At 36.8% G+C, this 25,249-nt stretch overlaps 2 protein-coding genes across 3 annotated transcripts in view; one reads left to right on the top strand and one right to left on the bottom strand.

Moving 5' to 3' along the window:
• Positions 1–2,276, top strand: part of flt1 (fms related receptor tyrosine kinase 1) — a 37,708-nt gene extending 35,432 nt beyond the window's left edge. The window contains 6 exon segments of the mRNA XM_048174470.1: positions 985–1,084; positions 1,173–1,278; positions 1,381–1,490; positions 1,615–1,681; positions 1,763–1,845; positions 2,065–2,276. Of these exon segments, the coding sequence (XP_048030427.1) occupies positions 985–1,084; positions 1,173–1,278; positions 1,381–1,490; positions 1,615–1,681; positions 1,763–1,845; positions 2,065–2,179 (581 nt within the window). The 3' untranslated portion in view covers positions 2,180–2,276.
• Positions 2,277–3,799: 1,523 nt separating this feature from the next.
• pan3 (poly(A) specific ribonuclease subunit PAN3) lies at positions 3,800–24,787 on the bottom strand. 2 transcript variants are annotated; one of them, XM_048174145.1, is made up of 18 exons: positions 24,093–24,787; positions 19,932–20,053; positions 19,706–19,778; positions 19,542–19,612; positions 17,618–17,774; positions 17,204–17,433; positions 17,008–17,112; positions 16,864–16,921; positions 16,377–16,538; positions 15,912–16,028; positions 15,549–15,650; positions 12,317–12,482; positions 11,741–11,828; positions 11,200–11,339; positions 10,878–11,007; positions 7,279–7,343; positions 7,024–7,162; positions 3,800–5,701 (listed from the first exon to the last, which is right to left on the bottom strand). In XM_048174145.1, the coding sequence occupies exons 1-18, from the start codon at positions 24,451–24,453 to the stop codon at positions 5,561–5,563; spliced, it is 2,427 nt and encodes an 808-aa protein (XP_048030102.1). In that variant the 5' UTR covers positions 24,454–24,787; the 3' UTR covers positions 3,800–5,560. The 2 variants fall into 2 exon arrangements, with proteins under 2 accessions (XP_048030102.1, XP_048030103.1); XM_048174146.1 differs by having other exon boundaries at positions 17,618–17,762.
• Positions 24,788–25,249: the final 462 nt, after the last annotated feature.

The following is a 25,249-nucleotide window of genomic DNA, read 5'->3' as shown; positions in this document are numbered from 1 at the left end:
TTTTTTCTAGAAATGTAACGAGTTTTTTCTTGAAATTTAACAACTTTAATCTCGAGATGGTTTTATTTTTTATTATTGCTTGGCCCTAATCCTCTTCCGTACGTTCTACACGATCCCAGACGAGGAATAAGGGTCTTATCTAGAGAAACCATCACTCATTTTCTAAAAAAAATTTAAAATTATATACGTTTTAACAATAAATGCTCATCTTGAACTAGCTCTCTTCTTCTCTATTAGAATTCCAGCAGTGTAGACACTGCTAAGTGTATTATTGCCCTCCACAGGTCAAAGTTTGAACTAATTGTTATATACTTGCACTAGCATATTGAATATGACAATTTAGTTCAAACGTTGACCTGTGGAGGGCAGTAATACACTTAGCATCGTCTACACTGTTGGAATTCAAATAGAGAAGAAGAAGAGAGCTAGTTCAAGATGAGCATTTATGGTTAAAATGTATAAAATTACATTTTTTTTAGAAAATGAGTGATGGTTTCTCTAGATAAGACCCTTATTTCTCATCTGGGATCGTGTAGAACGCTTTGAAGCTGCACTGAAACTGTAATTTTGACCTTCAACCGTTTGGGCTCCATTGAAGTCCACTGTATGGAGAAAAATCCTGGAATGTTTTCATCAAAAACCTTAATTTCTTTTTGACTGAAGAAAGAAAGACATGGACATCTTGGATGACATGGGGGTGAGTAAATTATCAGGAAATTTTAATTTGAAAGTGAACTAATCCTTTAATGTCTAAGCTTTTGTACTAACATAGCATACAGATACCCAATTAGCCTGATAGCTTACTTTAGTTTATACACGCATACCCTACATGTATTCGCAATCATCTTTAATGTAATTATGTGTAAAATTAAGTGTTTAATATCCAAATATTTCAGTTATACAGCTATACATTCAGTTATATTTTAAATTACATCTCTCTCTGACCTGTGAACAGTCACATATAACAGCATTTGTGATCTATAGGAGCGTCTCCGTACCCGGGGCTGAACATTGATGAGGAGTTTTGTCACAGACTGAAGGAAGGGACTCGGATGTGTCCTCCTGAGTACAGCACCCCGGAGATGTGAGTTCTCACACATGAATACACTGTATAAAGCATGACCCAATACCAATACACTGATGATAATGAGCTGGTGGGATTTGTCTGACAGTTATAGTATCATGTGGGCATGCTGGGAAAAGAACCCAGAGGACAGACCTTCTTTCACTGCTCTAGTGAAGATACTGGGAGACCTCCTGCAGACTTGCGTCCAACAGGTGGGATATAATTATTGTGTGTTTATTAAGACATTTTCCTTGTGGGGATATTTGGCTGGTAAGAACTGAAAAAAGATTTCTTGCATACTTTTTCTTAAACAGGACGGAAAGGATTATATTCCACTAAACACTTTTATTTCTGGAGAAGGAAATACCGTCACGCCGCACCTCGACCAGAAAGACATAAGCCAGAAAACACTGGGAACTTTAAGGTATGAATGTCTTCATATTTGAAACTATCAGCTGAATATGTACAACTCTAAATATACACTTTGACTAATATTTATTTTAATTTTAATTTTTTAAAATGTTTATTTGATTTTTTATATATTTTAGCTACATCAACTCTGGGAAAATCAAAGCCATCAACACTTTTGAGGATCTACACCAAGAAATCCCTGATGTAAGTATTTTGAAATATAGTTGCATTTCACTCAGGTAAAGTTGTTGGAACTGACTTTTTATTTTACTTTTGGACAAGCAGTCTGACAGTGGAATGGTTCTTCCTTCTGAAGAGTTGATTCAGGTGAAATGGACGGACAGATTCAAAACCAAGAAAATCACCAAGTAGGTGCCATGAGACTAGCCATAATCTGTTATGCTAATGTTCAAAAGTTTGGGGTCGGTAAAGATATTCAAAATGCTTCAAACGTCTTTCAAAAACATAAAAAAAAAAATACAGACCTCAAACTTTTGAATGATAGTATGCCAAAATGAACATTGAGTTTATGTAATTAGATGTATGTAATTAGCTACATAAAATGGTCGCGGCCTTTTGTTTTGCAGGTTATTCTCCAAATATCAAAACCAGCGCGTGATGCTGCCGGCAAAAGTGCTGCCTTGTATGAATAGCGCCCCCTGTTGCCATCATAGGGAGGTGCTGCTCTCCCCCTCCAGATGAAGCTGCTACCCTTGTTTTTAACACTCACGTCAGACAACCTGCCTGTAAACACTAGTGAACATCCGTTACCACTCTTAAAAAGCACTGTTTATCTGGACTGTTTTGCTTTCAGTTCCTTTTTGTGTTAGATACGTCCTGTCAAAGCAGGATTTCTGAATGAGTCTCTTATTCTTCTGTGATTCTCTGCACATTCCCTCCTTTTTAACCAATGAACTTCCATGAATGTTTGTCACTCATAAGGATTATAAAATATATTTATATTAAATTCATTAGGTAAATTATAGACAAAATGCACGTATAAATATTATTTGCATAATATTTCATATAGGCCTATACACATTATATTATGGAAATTTCCATTTTAGGATGTTATTTGAGTTTTTCGTCAGGCCTGAAAATTTTCAGGATTTTTGTCTACAATGTTACTATCATGTTGAAACTTGCAACTACTGATAAGCAATGTTGTTTGTTTTAAAACCATTTCATTGCTACATTCCCGCTTTGAAACCAACAGTAATCTGTACCTCTTATATTTTGTTTTAGTAGTCACAGAGCAGCTAATATTATTTATGAGCTAGTGAAATGCCTTTATTAAAATCACTGCTTGTAGGTACCAAACTGTAGAGCACAGTTCATGTGCTGCACGCCACATGCTGGAAAACATTTTGCCGTAGATTATATTTATTTACACTGAGTAACTTAATATTAACTTCTGAAAAAAAAAAAAAAAAAAAAAAAAAAGAGAACAGGACTTTAATATTGGTGGAATAAATGTTAAAGGAAAAATATATAAGTAGGAAGAAAAAAAATGAAAAAAATATATATATAAAATTCTTTTTTTTATTTTTTTGAAGTGGCAGAATCTTGATCCTGGACACAGATTAATCAAAATACCATTCAAAAGTTTGGGGCCAATAAGATTTTATTAAAATAGTTTTGAAAGAAGTTTCTGCTCACAAATACAGAAAAAAATATTGTGAAATATTACAACATTAAAAAAAAGTTTTCTATTTTTATATATTTTAAAATGTAACAATCCTGTGATGGCAAAGCTGTATTTTCAGCATCATTACTCCAGTCTTCAGTGTCACATGATCCTTCAGAAATCATTCTAATATGCTGATTTGCTGCTCAAGAAACATTATCAATATTGAAAACAGTTTTTCGTGGAAACCATGTGTTTTTTTTTTGTTGTTTTTTTTTGAAAATTCTATGAATAGAGAGATCAAAAGACCAGCATTTATTTGTAATTTATTTATTTTTTCTTTAATGTCCCTTTTGATCAATTTAACGCATCCTGGCTGAATAAAAGTAATTTCTATCCACAAAAAAAAAAAAAAAAAAAAATCTTACTGACCCCAAACTTTTTGTAGCTTATGTACCATGGGTTAAAAAAAAATCTATAACTAATAACACTGATTATCTAACCTAATATCAAAAAAAAATGCCCATACATTCTTTCTGCCATAAAACCATTCAAAACCACTCTGAGTCTTGTTTTTGTGGCATCTATTTTGGAAAGTGCCCAATCTCCAGTTACAGACAAGTTCCTTTTTGCTGCTGCAGTGTGTCATAAGCTATTCAAGCAACAATCATGCCCTTTAAAAACACAAACAAATGTTATCTTTTATTAATCTTTATTAAAATACTGCTGTACACACAAATATTGCAAAAATGTGACAATAAACAAGAAGGGCATAAAACGTACTGGGATGGTGAAGGAGGATTTCATGTATGAGTGCATATGTATGTGTGTGTGTGTGTGTGTGTGTGTGTGTGTGTGTGTGTGTGTGTGTGTCTGGAGTGCGTTCCACTGGAAGCTGGGTACATGATATGAGATTTCCTGTAAAAGGTGTGTATTAATGTGTGTGATTCAGAGAGGGATATGGGCTTGGCACCATGTTCACCAAGTAGTTTACTGATCGGTTAAAAAAAATACATTATTGAACTCACAGCATCCTCTGCCTGCTGTATCCTGCACCCTCTCGGTCCAGTGTGGCACACCCAAATCTGTGCTGCAAGTCCCGCCTGTTCCTTGACTCACGGATTGGGCAGTCACCAATGACAGGTCAGACACATTCAGTCATTGGCATATTCCTGTCAGGGATCATCCTGAGCGAATTCCAAACTGTTGTCCGGATGTTGTCACATAATTTGTAGGTCAAATCATAGCTAAACAAAAACAAAACCAAGAGAAACCAATACAATCCCAACTCGCCCTGCTGGGATTGGTCCACAGAGATTACACCAGTGAGGTGAGAAACATCCCATCATGCATCTCTGTACAACAACATCATGAGGAATGGGAATGACAGTAACAACACAAGGGATCTCTATGAGATTCACTATATCCAAACCAATACTAGCATGAAGAGCGGGAAAATGAGAACGAATGAGGGAAAAGAATGACGAAATGGACAGAAACTTGTGATGCTCCACAACAGAGACGTAAGAAAGGGACATTCCACAACGAGACAGAACTGGTTTCCCTTGCTAGTGTGGTCCAGTTCTTTGGTTCCTATCACAAAAGAAAAAAAGACAACGAAAATTCATCCTCTCAAAAAATCCGATTTCAAAAAGCATCCATAAAATGAAAAAGGATGTTGCGAAATTCTGAAATAAACAACAATTTTATACAGCAAGAGGAGAGAGCACCCCTTTATCAGCGCCAGCAAATGACGTGAATCCCCCTCGACTGCACGCAACCAGTAACGTCCCCTCCCGCCTCCGAGGTGGCCGACTTTTAAATCATCACATCAGAGGAGGAGTGGCTGCACGTCACTAATCTCACACATTCATAAGTGGTCAGTCTAATCAATTTGCCCAACCCAGTGGTTTGTCCCATCAGAGTCAAGGACCCTGCACACATGACCAGTGGTCTGTCCCAATTTGTAGTACCTCATTTAAAAAGGGCGAGGGTATGATGTGGGAAAATGCACTCTGTTTTTCACCCATTTCATGTGTGAGGCCTCGGCCCTCAATGCACCCTGTGGGACACGCACTTTTTTTAATCACTTAAAAAAGAAACTTAAAATGTTTAGTGCATCCTCCGAGGAAAAAAATAAAAAATTAGAAATAAAAGCAGGAAGTAAAGACTCAATTTTTTGGACATTGTTCCCAAGTCTAAAAAAAAAAATCATCATTATCATCACAGCTCTCAGTTCAGTTCATAATTCTGCAGCTGTTGTTGTGGAAACTAAAAAAAATAAGCTTTAGAAAAGAACTTTCTCTGGACAGAACAGTGTATCTGACTGGAGGTGAGCAACCAGCTGGCTCCGCCCTGGTCGTGAGATCATCATTCTGCACCTATGATTCCAGGCTGTAGTGCAATGTGCTCTGTTTCAGGCAGTTCCAGCCCACTCCTGTGGGGATGGCTGGGTGTTACAGGGGGCCGTTAGTGGCGGCCAGCAGTTCCTGGAAGGTGCTCTCAAAGCAGCGCTTCAGGTCTGAATAAGTCACCACAAGCACGCTCTTCTCATCCCGTGACACCAGACTGATCTTCTCCGGTACTCCAGCATCCAACTGAATCAGAAATAAAGGTGGTTAGGGAGTGGTAGAAACACACGATTAATCGTTAAAAGATCGCGATCTCGATTCAAACATCCACAAGATCTCATTCCTAAATGAAAACGATTCGCCTTTGTCTACATACACACACACACACACACACACACACACACACACACACACACATATATACACAGTACAGTCCAAAAGTTTAGAACCACTAAGATTTTTAATGTTTTTAAAAGAAGTTTCGTCTGCTCACCAAGGCTACATTTATTTAATTAAAAATACAGTAAAAAACAGTAATATTGTGAAATATTATTACAATTTAAAATAACTGTGTACTATTTAAATATATTTGACAAAGTAATTTATTCCTGTGATGCAAAGCTGAATTTTCAACATCGTTACTCCAGTCTTCAGTGTCACATGATCCTTCAGAAATCATTCTAATATGCTGATTTGCTGCTCAATAAACATTTATGATTATTTTCAATGTTGAAAACAGTTGTGTTTTTTTTTCAGGATTCCTTGATGAATAGAAAGTTCAAAAGAACAGCATTTATCTGAAATACAAAGCTTCTGTAGCATTATACACTACCGTTCAAAAGTTTGGGGTCAGTAAGAATTTTTATTTTTATTTTTTTTTAAAGAAATTAAAGAAATTAATACTTTTATTCAGCAAGGATGCATTAAATCAATCAAAAGTGGCAGTAAAGACATTTATAATGTTACAAAAGATTAGATTTCAAATAAATGCTGTTCGTTTGAACTTTCTATTCATCAAATAATCCTGAAAAAAATATTGTACACAAATATTTTGTACAATTGTACACATTAAATGTTTCTTGAGCAGCAGATCAGCATATTGAATGATTTCTGAAGGATCATGTGACACTGAAGACTGGAGTAATGATGCTGAAAATTCAGCTTTGCCATCACAGGAATAAATTACTTTGTGAAATATATTCAAATAGAAAACAGTTATTTTAAATTGTAATAATATTTCACAATATTACTGTTTTTTACTGTATTTTTAATTAAATAAATGTAGCCTTGGTGAGCAGACGAAACTTCTTTTAAAAACATTAAAAATCTTAGTGGTTCCAAACTTTTGGACTACATACATACATACATACATACATACATACACACACACACACACACACACACACACACATACATATGTTTTTTAAAAAAAAATCTGAAATTAAATGTTCAAGGGTGTATAATAGTCATACAAGACGTGTATAAATTGCATTTTTAATGTAACTTTCAATACAATGATAACTAGTCATTGACCCAGATATAACATGAGCTCCAATACACAAGCTCACCTTATTGAGACAGGACACGATGTGGCTGAGGTCAATCCAGGGTGTTCCTGTCTCAGTTACCTGGTGGAACAGGTGATCTCTGAAGAGCTTCAGCAGGTAACGGTCACCAGTCTCAGACCATGTTGGGTCCTTCTGGAATCTACAAGAATTAAAAATCAGAGTTGAAGGGGACAATTTTGGAAGTGACTGTAAAGGTTGCCATTTCAGAAAGGTTTCAAGTGGACTCAATATTTTAGTTGTAATAAAAACACTTACTCTGGTCTCTCGTTGATCGTTCCCAGTTTTGCCAAAAGGCGGAACAATCGCCCATTTTGAACTTCCTGCAAAATAAAGATGCATAACCAGAAAGTTGTAGTAAAATCTATGATCAACATTTTGAATAACGAAAAATTTGGTTATTTTGGGTTTGCGTAAGTGAGACTTCACAGATTATGAGAAGGGAAGTTAGAGGGGAAACCAGGTCATATTTAAACCTCTTTCTGAGTCACATTTGCTCTCACATCAAATGCAGCACAGTACCAAACAAACACAATGGACACAGCACCATCTACATGGCGGAAAATGAGTTAAATGCAACAATGCATGACTGTAGGTGTTTTTAGCAGGGTGGTGCAGAAATGTCTTCACACATCTCATCTGATAGGAGTAATCAAAAGGAGGTAAGCAGAAAGGAGAACAGCTGAAACGGTCCAAAATATTTACAGCAATCACACCACCTCCTCCCTTTGGTCTGACCTCAGAACATACTAGATAATGGCATACAAGGTAAACTAGATAGCATGATCTGCAAGGGCGTTTCTTTTCATTTCCTGCACTGCTACTGAATCTACAGCCTAGTTGTGAGTGTGAAACAAGAAAACAGCAAGAACTGACAAAAAAACAAACACAGCAAATTTGGAAAAAAGTATACTTTGTCTTTCAGGTACATTGCCTTTTCAATAGTGCATTGCAAATATACTAACAAAAATGGTACCATCTTTAAATATATAAAAAGTATATTAGCTTCATGCTTTTACCTATTTTCAGAATACAACTTTTAACACACTTTAAAATAGTTTTAATTTAGTATGTTTTCTAAAAATATATAAGTTCTATTAAAGGTGCCCAAGAATGCTTTTTCACAAGATGTAATATAAGTCTAAGGTGTCCCCTGAATGTGTCTGTGAAGTTTCAGCTCAAAATACCCCATAGATTTTTTTAAATTAATTTTTTTAACTGCCTATATTGGGGCATCATTAACTATGCACTGATTTTTTCAGCGCGCCGCCCCTTTAATTTGCGTGCTCCCTGCCACACGAGCTCTCGATTATATTACAGCACATTTACAAAGTTCACACAGCTAATATAACCCTCAAATGGATCTTTACAAGATGTTCGTCATGCATGCTGTATGCATGCTTCGAATTATGTGAGTAAAGTATTTATTTTGATGTTTATATTTGATTCTCTATGAGTTTGAGGCTGTGCTCCGTGGCTAACGGCTAATGCTACACTGTTGGAGAGATTTATAAAGAATGAAGTTGTGTTTATGCATTATACAGACAATTGTTTAAAAATGAAAATAGCGACGGCTCTTGTCTCTGTGAATTCAGTAAGAAACGATGGTAACTTTAACCACATTTAACAGTACATTAGCAACATGCTAACGAAACATTTAGAAAGACAATTTACAAATATCACTAAAAATATCATGCTATCATGGATCATGTCAGTTATTATTGCTCCATCTGCCATTTTCGCTGTTGTTCTTGCTTACCTAGTCTGTTGATTCACCTGTGCAGATCCAGACGTTACTGGCTGCCCTTGTCTAATGCCTTTCATAATGTTGGGAACATGGGCTGGCATATGCAAATATCGGGGGCGTACACCCCGACTGTTACGTAACAGTCGGTGTTATGTTGAGATCCGCGTGTTTTCCGGAAGTCTTTTAAACAAATGAGATTTACATAAGAAAGAGAAAGCAATGGAGTTTGAAACTCAATGTATGTCTTTTCCATGTACTGAACTCTTGTTATTCAACTATGCCGAGGTAAATTCAAATTTTGAATCTAGGGCACCTTTAAGTTCTATGTAGTTTTTAATATTGTTTAAACTTGTTTGAACATTATTTTAAAATAAATTAAGTATATTTTAAATTGTATGCTCAAAATTGTCATTGTAACAATGCACTGAAAGTATGTTTGAAAAATACATTATTTAATATCCTGAGATTGTAGTATTTGATTTGATTATAATTTATAAAGTTTGCTCATTCATTGAAATATGTCTCTTCATTAGTGATATGAAGCATATTGATACTAAGTATAGCGTTCGTGAATACAAAGCGTGTAATTTTTAGTATTTGGAATAAGCCAAAGTTATTACTGAGCGTATACTATTACCTAAAAAATAATATATTCGTGGTATATTGCTTGTGTGTTTTAAAGACACTCATAATAAATTTGTAATGTACTTATAACACAAATAAAATACACTTTAATATCACTAATCAAGCATGTAATTAGTCCCTACACAGGCATATACTTGAAGTATACTTGAAGTTGTTCCAATTTAGCACATAAAAGTACACTAAATAAACTTAAAATAAAATTATGCTTTAGTACAATTTAATTACAACCAAAATGTACTTTGAACTATTGAACTACAAAATTAGTTGTTCCAAAATAGCACACTTCAAGTTAACAAGTATACTACGCACCATTTTTTTTTTTTTTTTTTTTTAAACCAGGGTATGGAAGGCCTATTTAAAAAAAAATTAAAAGGGTACTTCACTGCTGGCAAAATGGGCTTTCAATAAAACTTTGCTGCCTCTGCAGTAGAAAGGCAAACTTTTTTTTTTTGAAACTGGTGCTACCTGACTAAAGAAAACTAACATAATACACTGGGCATGTCTCCCAGTCTGCTATAGATACGCTTACCAGAGTCAAATACCACCTTACTTTAGTAGGAAATACTTCTTAGCAAACTTTTAGGATACGTTTACACAACAGCGATATGCTTAAAATGGAGACGTTTTTTGTTTGAGTTTTCCGCGTACAGACGACACCAGTGTCAAAACGATCCCCACACATACAAATCTGAGAAACGACTAAAAACGCTGTATCCTGCTGGCAGGCCACTAGATGGCGATGAAACAATATAGACTGAACTTGTAATACGCATGTGAATGACAATCGTTTTCACATATTTGCGTTTGTGTTGTTTACGCGGAGACCGTTTTCAAAAAAAACTTGCAAAAAGTTTGCGTTTTCAGGCCATTAAAACACTGTTGTCATATAAATGAACGGCCAAAACACATAAAAAGTTTTCAGTTTTTAGTTGAAAATGGTGTCGACCTGTATTGTTCCCAGGTGCAAGAATTCAAAGAGTAAACATTTAACGGGAGTGAGTTACTTTCGGTTTCCAGTGAAGGATCCAGTGCGTTATAGGCAGGTCTGCAAAGAATCATAAACACTGAGAATGTCAGAATGGAAAATCTGAAAAACCTGTGTTTGTAGTCAACATTTCTAACTGAATGACCACGGACAGTGTTTTAGTCCAAACGGTGGGGAAAAAAACTGAAAGGAACTGTCGTTCCATCAGTTTCGTCCACCAAAAAAGCAAAACGCTGTTGTGTACAGCTAAGAAAGCTGTTGCCATAGTGTTCAACTTTTACCATAATGCTGTTTAAAAAGTAAACAAAGTATGACACAATTCTGAGTGATATTACTCTTACAGTAACCGTTTTGTTAATAACCCTCTGTCGATCCATGTGTAATTAAACGTGACATTTCTTATACTAAATATGATAAACTATGAATTAAATAATTAAATATTTAAAACATTAAACAGCATTAAACTACCAATATGAGTACCTTGGCCAAGTCCTCCTCAATGACATCGTTCCTCATTTGCGAGGCATCAAGTTGAGTGTAAAATCGTGCTCCAATCATGGGCATAATGTCATTGACGCTGCGCAGACGGCTCTGTTCTGAGAGTAGGTACCTGAAGATTGAAACATGACCAAATAATGTGCATTAGTTTGAATGTGGGGCCACAAGCACGAACGTATGAGTGCATGCACATTAATCAGTCTTAATAGGGCACACACAGAACCACAAACTGTCATGTCACAATATAACCACTTTGAGAGAATTTAGGCTATAAAATGTGTGTGAGAAAGAGATAGAGGCCCACAGAATGAGGTTCTTGAGGTCAGATGAGTAGTTGATTGACACCAGCTCCATGGCCTTCTGAAGATTCTCTCTCTGAATGCCAGCTAGAGAGTTACAAGCCAAGGCCAACACCACCTTCCCCAGGGAGATAAGATCTGCTTGCTGATGGACACAAAGGGAACAGCAACTGATGAAACTAAGATTTTAGACACAAAGTGTAAAACGACAAGCACACAGATCAAACTATTTTCTTACTCTGCGACAATGAAAATTCAGCTTTGCCATCACATGAATAAATTACATTTTAAAACATATTAAGATAGAATTAAAAAAATATATATTATTTCACAATATTATTGTAATTTATGTTTTTATCAAATAAATGCAGCCTTGGTGAGCATAAGAGACTTCTTTCAACAACAACAACAAAAAATCTTAACGACCCTAAATATTTGAACGAATGTGTGTGTGTAACAAAACATGATTAAATGCAGATACGCAGACAAGTAATGTATGTGATGGGCGTAACACACTATGTTTGGGTGTAAGCAAATGTTCAGTACCTGGTACTGGGGCATCAGCGCCAGGTGGTTGGTCTGACTATTGTCAAATGTTAAGACATCAAACATTCCTACACAGTTCACTCGTAACCTATAGAGAAACAACAGACATTTAGCAGTGTTTGTGTGAGCATGTTTGGTTATTTCTGCAAACGCTGCTCAGAGAAGCAGATAAATAGGTAGTGTGTAGTGTCTAATAAAAGGAAGAGCAAAAACAATCTAAAAGTGAACTTCTTCATTTACTATTTATGACTAGAAAATAGGGGCCCCACAGAACACTGACCGATCTGTAGTTTGACTGTCCTTCATTTCAGAAGTCTTCTGAAGAAGATTCTACAAAACTGTGCTTTGTCTTTAGTTCATTAACCAGTAATTGTTTGCACGATTAGGTCAGTAGTTCAGTTTTTATTGACCCCACTAAAGAAAATGCAAAAATATATTAACACAGTAAATCCTTTATACATTTGCGCAAAACTGCCAAACATTACTGATTTTAAATCATTTAAAACACATTCATCTGATGCCCTGCAGTTACATGAATGTAGTTCTGGTTTAATTGAGTAATATGTGCAGCTGTACCGTGTCTTTCCAGTGATCAGGATCTTACTAGGGTCCATGACCCTGCAGGCCAGCCCAGCTGTGTGAATTGTGCGCAGTGCCGAGCTCAGCTGGACGATATAGGCCCAAATCAGAGACTCTGGTAACAGGCCCGCATGTTGCCGTGGAGGAGGGAGCTCATGCTGCCCTAATCAAAAATTAAATGAATAAATAAAATTAAAATAATTAAAATGAATTATAAACAGTGTTGGGGGTAAAGCATTACAAGTAACATGATATCAGATTACTTTTTTCCCCAAGTAACGAGTCAAGTAATGCATTGATTTTAAATTTACAACAGAATTTATGAGTTACTTTTTCAAATAAGTAAAGCAAGTTACATTGTTTTCCCCATTTATTGACGGACACCTCTCCTGTCCCCATGTTGAGAGAAATCGGGAGTAAGGAGTGTGTGGTGTGTAAGCATGATGGTTATTGTAGTTCTAGACTAAATGTGAGCATTAATTTACTCATCTCACTTCCACGAAAACAAGTATTCCTACAAATGAATAAAAACTGAAAAGCCATCTCAGAATATTATGCAAACCTGGAATAATTATGTTAAATAATACAAAAATTCTTTATGTATTAAATCTCACTTTATTAACTAATGTCTTCACAGCTGACCTTCGATTATCTAATTCAACCATACTAATGAAAAAAAATGACTTTAGAGAAACATCACTTTTTTTTAACTTTCCTTTTCTTCTGCAGTCCAAAATGGCTGCACAGTTGAAAAGTTTGTTTGAGCTGCGCCCTCTACTGTACAGGTGTGAAAACAAGCAAGCCCATCCCAGGTAAGAAAAAGTAATGTAATGCATTACAGTCCATAAAAAGTAACAATTACTTTTTTAGGGAGTAACGCAATATTGTAATGCATTACTTTTAAAAGTAACTTTCCTCAACACTTATTATAAATTAGGGATGTCAATTTACATAAATTCCCATAATAGATTGTTGTTTAAATTATTATTAACCTCATCCTCTTAAATACGAAGCGGGGGGCGCTTTGTGGTACACAACAACAATGCACTAAAAAAGTTTTTCCTTCACGTCAGATCCGCAAAAACGATTAAAAATGCTGTATTATTCATGCCAGGCCAGACAATAATGGCATCATTTTAAAAACTTGCACTTTGAAACCTGTTTTCAAAAGTTTGCGTTTTCAGGCCCCCAAAACGTTGAATGGCCAAAAGTTTGTTGAAAACTGTGTCATGTAAACGGCACCTTAGTTATCACGTTACTTAAAGGTGCCCTAGTTCATAAATTGAATTTACCTTGGCATAGTTGAATAACAAGAGTTCAGTACATGGAAAAGACATACAGTGAGTCTCAAACTCCATTGTTTCCTCCTTCTTATATAAATCTCATTTGTTTAAACGATCCGAGGAACAGGCAAATCTGAACATAACACCGACTGTTACGTAACAGTCGGGATCATTAATATGTACGCCCCAAACATTTGTATATGCCAGCCCATGTTCAAGGCATTACACAAGGGCAGCCAGTATTAACGTCTGGATGTGCACAGCTGAATCATCAGACTAGGTAAGCAAGCAAGGACAATAGCGAAAAATGGCAGATGGAGCAATAATAACTGACATGATCCATGATATCATGATATTTTTAGTGATATTTGTAAATTGTCTTTCTAAATGTTTCGTTAGCATGTTGCTAATGTACTGTTAAATGTGGTTAAAGTTACCATCGTTTCTTACTGTATTCACAGAGACAAGACTGTCGTTATTTTCATTTTTTAAACACTTGCAGTCTGTATAATTCATAAACACAACTTCATTCTCTATAAATCTCTCCAACAGTGTGTAATGTTAGCTTTAGCCACGGAACACTATCAAACTCATTCAGAATCAAATGTAAACATTCAAATAAATACTATACTTATGCGATTAGACATGCTGCATGACGAACACTTTGTAAAGATCCATTTTGAGGGTTATATTAGCTGTGTGAACTTTGTTTATGCTGTTTAAGGCAAGCGCGAGCTCTTGGGGCATGGAGCACGAGATTTAAAGGGGCCGCGTACCCTGAATCGGCACATTTATAATGATAGGCAGTTAAAAAAAAAATAAAAAAAAAACTATGGGGTATTTTGAGCTGAAACTTCACAGATACATTCAGGGGACACTTAAGACTTATATTACATCTTTTGAAAACATGTTCTTCGGCACCTTTAACAACCACTTGCTTAACCGACACAAAATAGCTGTATTTTTAAAGCTTAGCTTTAAAGTGAATATAGGGAATATGACCATTACTTAGCAAGTGCTTTTAAATTTGCTGACATAATATAAGTGCTCTATTTTCATAGTTTAAAAAAATAACTGCTTTGTGATCTGTATAATCAGCGTACATAACAGATAGACTCGTGTCATAAACAGCTGAAAAGGTCTCAACTAGCAGAATACAACAAGCATATTCGTTTCAGTTAAAGACCAAACTTTAATGTTGTAACTTCGAGAAACATTAGTAAACCATAGTGGATCACATATCTTTATTTAGAGCAGGTGGTCTTGAGATAGCCCAAAAATGAACTGTTTTCCAACATAATTTGAAAGTGTAACCAATGGAAACTGGATCTCGTACAGTGGATAGGGACAATGTGTAGAACCAAATTGGGCCCTGTTTTACAGCTGGAGGATGCTTGGATTGGTTTGATCACTCAGATTGACAGGTCTTTCAGATTTACCATGTGCCATAGATTAGGAGCGAACAGTTGAAACAGACCTGGAAGATCATCACTCACCAACCAGGACATTATTACTTGTTTGTTCTGTGTACTTTAATTGTGCCATTTACACAAGTATGTATTTCTTCCAAGGCTTCGGATAAAAGTTTTAGATCAATGTAAACAAATAAGTGTATATTTTTTAGATGTTGTGACTGGTTTTAACCCATCCTAATAACAAACACGCATTTTATGGTTTGAGGCTGCACTATGATTAATGCAGCCGTATGCGCTGCAGCTGTTTATAGCTAAACGTCATCCCAGGGTTTTGCTTCCTCTGTCAGTCTTGAGCTTGCAGGTACTGAACCCACCTGAGGAGGGATCGGTTTCAACCACTCCTTCCTCTTTCCTCGCTACATGTTCACAAAGACGCAACTGCCACCAGACATTTGACATACTCTGCAACTAACGGCTGTATCCTCACACACACAAACAGAAACAACTTAGCAAGAACAAAAAAAAACTCACCCCACTTTCTTTTCGTGAAGTAAGAATCTGCTGCCGGATCGTTGAAGTGCCTGCTGAACATGGTCTCCGCCCCCGCATGGAAGTCATAGGAGAACACCAGTGCTGTGGAGGGCAGACGTAATCATATTTAAAAAGTCTATGAAAGTGTCATAAGTGTCCATGATATAAACATTTTGTTTAAAACACATATGGTTTCATATGGGTAAATTGCATTTTTAATGTATTTTTGAATTTAAAAAAAAAAAAAAAAAAAAAAAAGAGCATCACTTAATTGACTCAAAATCAAGAGCATTGTGGCGAAACCAAAAGCTGTGTTGCACAATAGTCTGGATATGGTCACTTAAAAAGCAAACTTATTCGTACAGTGGTCTCCAAATGCTTTGGTGGTGAAGACCTCTCGGAGGGTCACAGTATTGGAGTGCTGAATCTTCTTCCACATGTCTACCAGCATCATACACTTGGTGTTGACCAGCCTGAAGCCTGTGAATGCATAAAAGTCATTTCCAAGTCATTCCAGGTTACACATGGGTACTAAACAAAACAATTAGGTGTGCTTTAAAAACTTCCTTGTGCCACCACTGGTTTCTTTGTTTCTTCCTTGTGCCATTGTTCTGGTTCTCCAATTTTTAGAGATGTATTAAGGCTAGGTACTTTCACGACCATGAGCACTTTAAAACTGAATTTAAAATGGTCATTTTTAAGTGGTTTGATTGGTTAACACTAAACATTGGCAGTTTACTGAACAGTGATATGGAAAAAAAATGGAGTTCAAAACACAAGCATGCAAAATCACTACAGGAATAGCTGTACAAACACCTAATGCCTCACCATGTATCCTCCTGAGGCAGTAAGGCAGGTCATCTTTGCTGTTGACTGCCTTGTAACAGGAAGTGATGTAACTGAAGTTGCTGGTTTTCTGAAGACGGTTGGGTGGGGGAAGGGGTTCCAGGGGAAAGAGGCTGTGGTAACTGTCTACCTCAGATGGCACACCTAAAGGGGAGATGGAACAGCCGACTTCAATCATACAACACACCTGTTCTCAACACACACTTGGTGTTCATGCTGCAAAAGGATTTTATGTGGATACGAGTATAGATATGGAGGACACATAGGTGGATAAACAATGTAGATGTTTTTCAAAACAATCAAAATGAAGACCGACAGACAAAGGATGTGGTTTTCTTCTCAGACTGCAGGTGAATCCAGATGCGCTGACCACAAAACAGACATTATAACCGAACAGTTGCCACGCTGTCCATTAAAACAAGAACATTGTTAACATATCATGCCAACACAAGACAAACCACATCCTTACCAGGGTTCTCAGACTGATCTATCTGTGCCATCGTTATCAAATGCCTGTTAATCAGCTCCTATGAAAAAGACAAACATAGGTGTTACAACAAATAATCAACTTCTAAACACTGGCTAAACGATGAGGGCAGAAACGGCAGATTACCTGTCGGAGTTCGTCAGCCATAAAGAAGGATGGCGCGTTGGCTTTTGGCTGCATGTATGCCACATGAGGTGCCGTTTGTGGATACATATGATATGTAGGGAACACCTGAAAATGAAAAACACACATTGGATATTTCAGGTAAATCAGGTAAAGACAATAATAGTGCATAGCAAACTCTGATTTACGTGGACCATACCATTCCAGCCAAGGGAGCAGGGGTGTTATCGGTATAGAAGTAGGTTGTCCCGCCTACAGTCTCCTTTTGAATTACATGGGCTCCACCTCCCTGGTCAGACGCAGTGGTGGGCACCATGTAATTGGCTGGGTTGGGGTTGGGAGTATGGCTGCGCCGCCGCGGTGCTGGGGAAGTGTGAGGGGTGATTTTGGGGGAATGGAGAGGCGATGACCCAGCTGAAAGGGACATACCTGTCCGAGAAACCACATATTAAAGTCTAATTAAAAACAGATTTTAAAAAAAGGAGACCACAACCTAACCTAAAAGATCACACACATTAAAAGAATACTAAGCATAAGGTAAGACTTGAGTTTATCAAGACAAAAACTGAAAAGAAAAAAAATTCAAAACACTGGGTGGTAATGAGTCACTGACCAGGTGCAAGAGCAGCCGCCGTGGAGCTGCTCAGGCCAGGATGAGGGAAGATGGGGGAGGTGAATGCTGGCACGGTTGTCTGAGACATGGAGGCCATTCGTGGGGCCCCTTTAGGGACGAACTCACTGGCTGCGGGGTTAGGAGCCTGCAAAAGAACCAGATATACAAACAGAACTCTAATGGCTTCACTCCAACAGCTTCAAGTTAGAGATGAGCAAAGTAACATTTTTACAAATTCAACTAATGTTTTATGGAACCTCTTTATAATTAGGCTGGTTTGTGATTTATCTGATTCCAATCAGACTCCTTTCTTTTGGGTTTTCAAACTGGGGCCCAGTTACTTATTTATAATAATATTTTTTTTAAAAAGTGATAGCAATAAATAACAGAAAAAAATGATTAAAATAAAAAAAATAGAATAAAAATAATTTATTAAAATAAAAATAAATAAATGTCCAATGGTATAGAAGTAAAGTAAAAAAATAAATGTAACTTAACAGAAACTAAATATTTTTCAAATATTATTTTACACATTTATAACATTTTTTCATAATATTAATTGGGTCTTTAGACATTCAAACACACACTAGCTGCCTTTTAAATTTTAGAATAGGGGTCCCTCGCATGAGGATTATAATGTTAGGGGCAACTAAAATATTGAAAACTCTATCTTAGGGGGTTTACATAAACATGTTCTTGCATTCAAAAACAACCAGATGGAATGGAACCGAGCACAAGGGTCTGGAGTCGTGTTTTTACCTTGACACATCATCTTAAAATGCAACGTCAGACAAAACACTGCATTTTGGCAACTGATGTCTGTCTAAATGTATGTGGCTGTAGCGACAGTGCATTAATACTGAGGAATTTAAAGGGTTTGTTCACCCATAAATGAGAATTCTGTCATTAATTACTCACCCTCAAACCTGTAAGACTTCCGTTCATCTTTGGAACACAAATTAAGATCTTTTTGATGAAATCAGAGAGCTTTCTGTCCCTCCTTTGACAGCTACACGACTACCAGTGTGACTCTTCAAAAAGTTCATAAAGAGATCATAAAACTAATCCATATGAATTGAGTGGTTTAGTCCAAATTTTCAGAAGAGATTCGATCACTATATGATAAACAGATTTAATTTAGGCTTTTATTCACATATAAAACATTGATTAGTAAACACACAAAAGCTCGACCTATCCTGCTTTACGCACGAGAACAAACCTCTTTCGGGAGCTCAAATGTGTTGTGTAACACACAAGAATGAACCTCATTGGTTCTCGCACTCGTCAAGCAAACATGCTTTGAGCTTCCGTTTACCACAACTGATGTGTGAGTTGATGAATGTTTATATGTGAATAAAAGCCTAAATTCAAACTGCTCATCATATAAAGCGATTGTCTCTATTCAGAAAATTTGAAATATACTGCTCAATTCATATGGATTAGTTTTACGATCTCTTTATGAACTTTTTTAAAGTGTCAAAGTGCTAGTCACGTAGCTGTCTATGGAGGGACAAAAAGCACTCAGATTTCATCAAAAAGATCTTAATTTGTGTTCCGAAGATGAACAAGTCTTAAGGTTTGGATCAACATGAGGGTGAATAATTAATGACAGAAAATTTTGGGGTGAACTAACCCTTTAAATAAACAACTTATTGGATTTCCTGTGCTGCCCAAAAAGATGTCTAAAAGATAAAACAATGCTGTGTGTGAGGATAGTTATCAAAGTACTTCTGCTATTTTTTTTTTAAGTTACTAAGCAACAAATCAGTTGTTGGATGAATAGTCTGACCCAAAACGTTAGTAGAATAAATAATTTGTATTTCCTTATTCTTCCTCAAAAGATGTTAGAAATAAAGGTAATTCTCGCATCAACAAAATACCCAGTCACAATATTAACAGCATAACTGACATATTAAACACTCACTTTTCTCCTTTGTGATATGCTCAAAGCACCAAAATCACTGAAGAGAGATGATGTTGGGGAATTTACTGGATCTAAAAAGTGGAGTGGATGCATAAAAATAGGTTTTTAAATCTTACCACAATAGCTTTATTGCCAAAACAAAAATTTCAAACAATTTATCACACCATGTGTGCTGTGGCTGTAGCTCTTGGCACCATCGTTCAGCAGACTTGGAGAACTGCTACTGCTGGTCATCCTCTGAAAACACAAGCAACCATCAACATGTAAAGTGTCCCATTATTATTATTATTATTATATCTCCACTGTGTGCTCAATTTGACATACCCAGTCGCTAGTATCATCAATTGTTTTTTTGTGTATTACCACACAGTCAGTAGTGGTTTAAGTTACCTGCATCATAGAATATTTAGACTCTGCTGGGCCTCCAAACCCATTAACCCCAATAAAGGTACTGCTGAAGTAGGAGTTGGTCAAACTGGCATCATTCAGAGCACCTCCCTCCATCCCAGGGACTGCAATAAAGCAAACATACATGTGAACCCTTTGTGTTTACATTTTACAATATCTCACTCAATGTCCTATGTAAGCCTTTTTCAAACTAAATAAAATAAAATAATTCAAAATACTGCAGTGAATGGTTGCTTTAGTGTACAAGATACATATATAAGTGTTCAAAAAGATTAAAGGGATAGCTCACCCAAAAATGAAAATTTGATGTTTATCTGCTTACCCCCAGCGCATCCAAGATGTAGGTGACTTTGTTTTTTCAGTAGAACCCAAATGACGATTTTTAACTCCAACCGTTGCCGTCTGTCAGTCAAATAATGGGAGTGAATGGGAACTCGAACAATAAGAGCCGAAAAAACATGCATAGACAAATCCAAATTAAACCATGCGGCTTGTGACGACACATTGATGTCCTAAGACACGAACCGATCGGTTTGTGCGAGAAACCGAACAGTATTTATATCATTTTTTTTTACCTCTAATACACCACAATGTCCAAATGCATTCAGCACTCGCTTAGTGAGGTCTGATCGCGCTCTGACAGTGGAAGTGATGTCTAACACTCATTGAAGTCTATGCGCGAGACATCATGCCGTTGTCAGAGCGCGATCAGACCTCACTAAGCGAGTGCTGAACGCAGTTGGACATAGTGGTGTTTTGAAGGTAAAAAATAATATAAACACTGTTCGGTTTCTCGCACAAACTGATCGTTTCGTGTCTTAGGACATCAATGTGTCGTCACAAGCCGCAGAGTTTAATTTGGATTTGTCTATGCACGTTTTTTCGACTCTTATTGTTCGAGTTCCCATTCACTCCCATTATTTGACTGACAAACGGCAACGGTTGGAGTTAAAAATCATCATTTGTGTTCTACTGAAGAAACAAAGTCACCTACATCTTGGATGCGCTGGGGGTAAGCAGATAAACATCAAATTTTCATTTTTGGGTGAACTATCCCTTTAATGTACTTTCCTAAAAGCAACTTCCATAGAATTTCACCCGAATACAAAAACAAAGTTTTATCGAGCCGCTGGAAATAATTTCCCACTTTATTGTGAAAATGCACTCAGACTCAAGCAAATCATATAAAGTGTCATCAACACACAGACGAACAAGATGCTTGCTATTATATATTAGTTTACAAAGATATTTAAATCTTACTTGTGAACAATGGTAGGTTCTTTCCTATGGCAAGCCATTTAACATTTACACCTTAAAACTAGGGCTGCCCCCAAATAGTTGACATGAAGGGGCTTGGTCGACTAAATTTTAATTAGTCAGTTGCAAGCAAGACACATGGCTCACTTCTCACCGACAATGTGGACAAACTTGTGTTCCTTTCACATAATATTTTAAGACTGAGATCAGAAGAAAAAAAAACAGTGACGGTGAGTCAGGTATAGCCTAAATATCCATATTTTTGTAGTGTTTCAGTTTGCTGCTATAGATTTTATTTTTTCGTTTTTATATAATGTATATTAATGTATTACTGATTTCTCTTTTAACTGTTTCAGTTTGCTGTATATAATTTATACTTATGTCCTACCAGAGGGGAACAGCCAGGACCCTCCATTATATCATCCCTCCAAACAGGTGGGGCAACTTTATGACAAGTTCCACCTCTGTGGGGAACATGGTCGAAAAAAAACTGATAAAATAGCTAGAGCTCTTCACTATGGAAAACTCAAATAACGTTGTTGCTAATTTATTATCCACACCGTTTTCAAGATTAACTTTTAAAGAAAAGCTGGAGTTAAATGGCAAAGGAAGACTTACAATGGAGCTTAATTTGGTGCAGAAAGCCAAAGCTTTTGAAAGTATTTCAACCCCAGCAATCAGATACAACTGGATGACAGCATCAACCAAGAAGGAATAGTTTGTTGTTTGCGCAAGTTATTTAAAAACTAATAGGTCATGTTTCAAATTATTTTATTCTGGCTGCTGCTGCCACTGTTTTATATTTTTAGGCTAGTTTACTTTTTCCCGATGAGGGAAGGGAGTGAGAGGGTCAAGGTTCAAAAGTCAATGTTCGCTACTGCCCTACATTTTTAAAAATATTCAGTTTTTTTTTTTTTTAACCCTCTGGAGTCTGAGGCTGATTTGGGGCCTGGAGAAGTTTTGACATGCCCTGACATTTGTGCTTTTTTCAGTTGTTCATAAACATATTAATGACACAAGTGTCATTACACTGTATTCAGCACAAACTAGGCTACCATAATATGTGAGGAACATGTGTGTACATGTTTGTGTTTTTGAAGGAATAACGTTTATGCGTGGTTACTGAAAAAACAAAAAACTTAAGTCACTGATATAAGGCCAATAAAAGTATATTAAATCTGTGTTCACAAGACTTTTGGGTATTGAAGGTTGTAGACTAGAGTTTTTACTTCAAAATTATGTAAAAATTATGCTGACTACTCTTTCATTTATAACAATATACTGATTTAGTTTTTGTAAGACACTTTTTGCCAAGAAACACGGTATGCGAGGAGGCGTGAATCTCCATGAATAATGGCTCATTCTCACCTGTGAAGACAAAAGAATTGAATAGTAATGACCTGAAAAGACTTGCATATTAATGAGGCATTTCAGTCAGGTAGGCTGTGAAAAAAACTTCTGTGATGTCTCAAGCTCATCATGGTATATGAAACATACAGAAAAATGTTATTACAATATAAAATAATGGTTTTATATTATACTTTAAAATATAATGTATTTCTGTGATGCAAAGAGTCTGAATATAGGCTTTTAGTTTAAAAGCATGCACATTTGGAGAAATATAGGATTCTCATATGTTTATGTCAATTTTCTATACAGAGGAGTTATTTTTTATTTAATATTCATTGTTATTACTATGAGCGCTGGTGTTTGCAATTCATACTGCAGCCGGAGGGCGCTCTGTGCATTTTAGTCCACAAATTCACCTAAGAAGAAGACGATATTCCATGAATGGTGTTTACCAATTCATACTACAGCCGGAGGGCGCTAAAGAAACAAAAACTCACTTAAAACTTATCAATAGAAGAAAACAAACAGGAATTTACTGCATGTCTTCCAGAGATCGCTAACCATGGCTTTTTCATCCAGATAAACAATTTTCAAGGCAATAAATACACGATTGAGATGATGAATGCATGTGTTGTCTCTGAATTTGCCTGTGAATAGCGCTGGCTCCGTGGGCGTGGCCGCATTAGCGGATAATGAGCTGAATCACGGACTTCTGACATGGCTCTCTTTTCATACAGATTACATAAACACAGAATGTTTGTTTTCGATTTGACTTGCACGATTTAAAACCTGGCATTTCAACGTTTTGTTAGACATAAGTATGAATTTTTTGTGATTAGTATTCACTAAGTTACACTTCATTTTCTGAGAACTATCAGATTGGACTTCGTTCAGAGGGAGATGAGAGATCACGCATCATGTTAGTTTTCTTTATTTTACAAAAAGCATAACATTTTGTTTTTACTCTGAGTGTATACAAATAAAAGGAAATATTCTATAGTTTCAATTGACGTATTACTTATGTCTCTATGACAACAAATGACAGAGTATTTTAAGTCTGTTTTGCTGCAATGTGAAAAAAAACCTGCAAAACGCGCCGGCGCGTTTTTAGACCTCAGAGTGTTAAAGATAAGGCTGTTATTTACATGTGAAGTGGTTAAAAAAAACTAGAAATGCTGGATTGCTGGAGTACTACAAGCTAAAGAAACACTGGTTAGTTTTAAGGAATAAATGTTGAAATGGCTTGCCATATCTTCCAGTTATCAAAAACTATACAGTTTATGCATTTTGTAGAACATTTTGGAACCAGCAGAAACCATATAGAGCATTAACTAAACACTTTTGCGTTGGTTGTTCAAGTATTTTCGTCTTTCGTTCAAAAGTGCTTGCGCGCTGTGGAGTAACATGTTGATTTCCCGTGTTGTTTTGGTGTCGAGAGGCAGGCCGCGCTAAATCCACGGCCTCGATTTAGACAAAAGCCGCCGTGTAGTAACAACAACAGACAACCGGATACATTAGGCCTCAGCGCAAACTTACTGGACAACAGCTGTCCCTCCAGAGCTGTTCCCGCGGGACCGAGAGAATCGTTCTTTTTGGGAACGTTTGCCGGAGCGCCGCTGGCCGCGCTACCTCCAAGCACGTATCCCGCCGCCGTCACTGCTCCACCGGCTAGAGATAAAGAGACGGGGCTTCCTCCTCCTCCTCCTCCTCCTCCAGCACCTGTACCACTACCGTGCAGAGAAAGGCTCGCCATGGACGGGTCCTCGTGCAGAAACTGGCATTCATCTCCGTAAAAACAAGTCTTGTCTTTCGCATAATAGCGACAGAATTTCACTTTCACACCCGGTATTCCGACACCCCCGAGCGGAGCAGCTGAAGCTGGGAGTCCACTGTTCATGGCACCGCTGCTGCTGCTGCTCCCGCCGGAAGACACTTGCTCATAGAGTAATTTTTAGCAGCAGTATATTCTAAAACACTTGAAAAACAACGAGCACCTACTGGACGTTTAGCAATAAAATCAGCCTCCTCATCGAGCCAGATCACTAGTCAGCAAGAGCCACACTTTTGTTGCCATGCACTGATACTCGTCGGGGTCCATAGCTGGCCTACTAGTCCATCAGCCTGGCGTTTGGCTGAGATCATGCTGTTGTTGTTGTCTTCTGTCTACACTTGTTCAGCTAAGCGCTAATAGCTCTGCTGTGCATGCTGGGTACGACGAGCACTGCAGTTCACATAAGGAGTCAGTAGGGGATTGATTTAAATCATAAAGCACATATTACAATAATTGATGATATAGTGACATTTAGCCTACCTTTAGTGTTGATGTTACATTTTGAGCCTGAGTGTTAAAAGCAGAGAATTTTTATTTTGCACTTCTCATATTTTAACTCAAAAATATATAATTAATTTGGTATTTGTGTCAATTTATGTTAATCTTCATACATTTATTATTATTATTATGCAACCAATGAAATAGGATATTTCTCCAATTATATATGAAATAACATTACTTCAAAGAAACATTATTTATTAACTTTTATTTTTCCCAGAATAAATTATATTTAAATATTTATTGCATCTGCTTAATTAAATTTTACTACACTCTAAAAAGTGCTGGGTTAAAAACAACCCAAGTTATGGACAAACCCAGCGGCTGGGTTAACTGTTTGACCAACTTGCTGGACAGTTTTATT

This window comes from Megalobrama amblycephala, linkage group LG22 (genome assembly GCF_018812025.1).
Source record: "Megalobrama amblycephala isolate DHTTF-2021 linkage group LG22, ASM1881202v1, whole genome shotgun sequence".
NCBI lineage: Eukaryota > Metazoa > Chordata > Actinopteri > Cypriniformes > Xenocyprididae > Megalobrama > Megalobrama amblycephala.
This window is presented reverse-complemented; position numbering and strand designations above follow the sequence as displayed.